The sequence below is a fragment of the Merops nubicus genome, unplaced genomic scaffold, assembly GCF_000691845.1.
Source record: "Merops nubicus isolate BGI_N331 unplaced genomic scaffold, ASM69184v1 scaffold27835, whole genome shotgun sequence".
NCBI lineage: Eukaryota > Metazoa > Chordata > Aves > Coraciiformes > Meropidae > Merops > Merops nubicus.
This window is the reverse complement of record NW_008610765.1, coordinates 12,743-13,432: the sequence shown is the minus strand read 5'-3', so window position 1 is coordinate 13,432 and position 690 is coordinate 12,743. Positions and strand designations below refer to the sequence as shown.

The 690-nt window shown below is 54.6% G+C and overlaps 1 protein-coding gene across 1 annotated transcript in view; it reads right to left on the bottom strand.

Moving 5' to 3' along the window:
* LOC103773637 (corticotropin-releasing factor receptor 1) overlaps nt 1–690 on the bottom strand; it is a 19,589-nt gene that overhangs the window by 6,165 nt on the left and 12,734 nt on the right. The window contains exon 7 of the mRNA XM_008941012.1: nt 528–588. Coding sequence (XP_008939260.1) covers nt 528–588 — 61 coding nt within the window. The remainder of the gene's footprint in view (nt 1–527; nt 589–690) is intronic.

Here is a 690-nt window from a genome sequence, read left to right as displayed (position 1 = left end):
TCTTTGTCCAGCTCTGCAGCCCCCAGCACAGGAAGGACGTGGAGCTGTTGGAGTGTGGCCAGAGGAGACACAGAAATGCTGTGAGGGCTGGAGCAGCTCTGCTGTGAGGACAGGCTGAGGGAGTTGGGGCTGTTCAGCCTGGAAAAGGCTCCAGGTGGACCTTATAGTGACCTTCCAGTACCTGAGAGGGGCCTATAAGGTGGCAGGGGAAGGTCTGTTCTCAAGGGATTGCAGCCACAGGACAAGAGGTGATGGTTTTGAGCTAGAAAAGGGTAAATTTAGCTAAGACATTAGGAAAAAGTTCTTCAATATGAGGGTGGTTTATCACTGGAATAGGTCACCCAGAGAGGTGGTGGAGGCCCCATCCTTGGAGACATTCAAGGTCAGGCTGGATGGGGCTCTGAGCAACCTGACCTAGCTGGTTCGAGATGTCCCAGCTCATTGCAGGGAGCTGGACTAGGTGGCCCTTAGAGGTCCTTTCCAGCCCCAGCCATGCTATGACTGTGAAGGAGAGCAGTCAGGCTCACTTCTCGTTGTCGTAGTACAGCTTCCCGATGGCCCAGGCGACGATGATGGGGAAGGGGATACCTGAGGAGGAACACAGGGATGAGCCTCAGGAGTGCAAGGTTGCCATGAAATCAAAAAAAACCCACCAGGTGAGACGCTAGGGGCTGTGCAAGCCCCATCCCA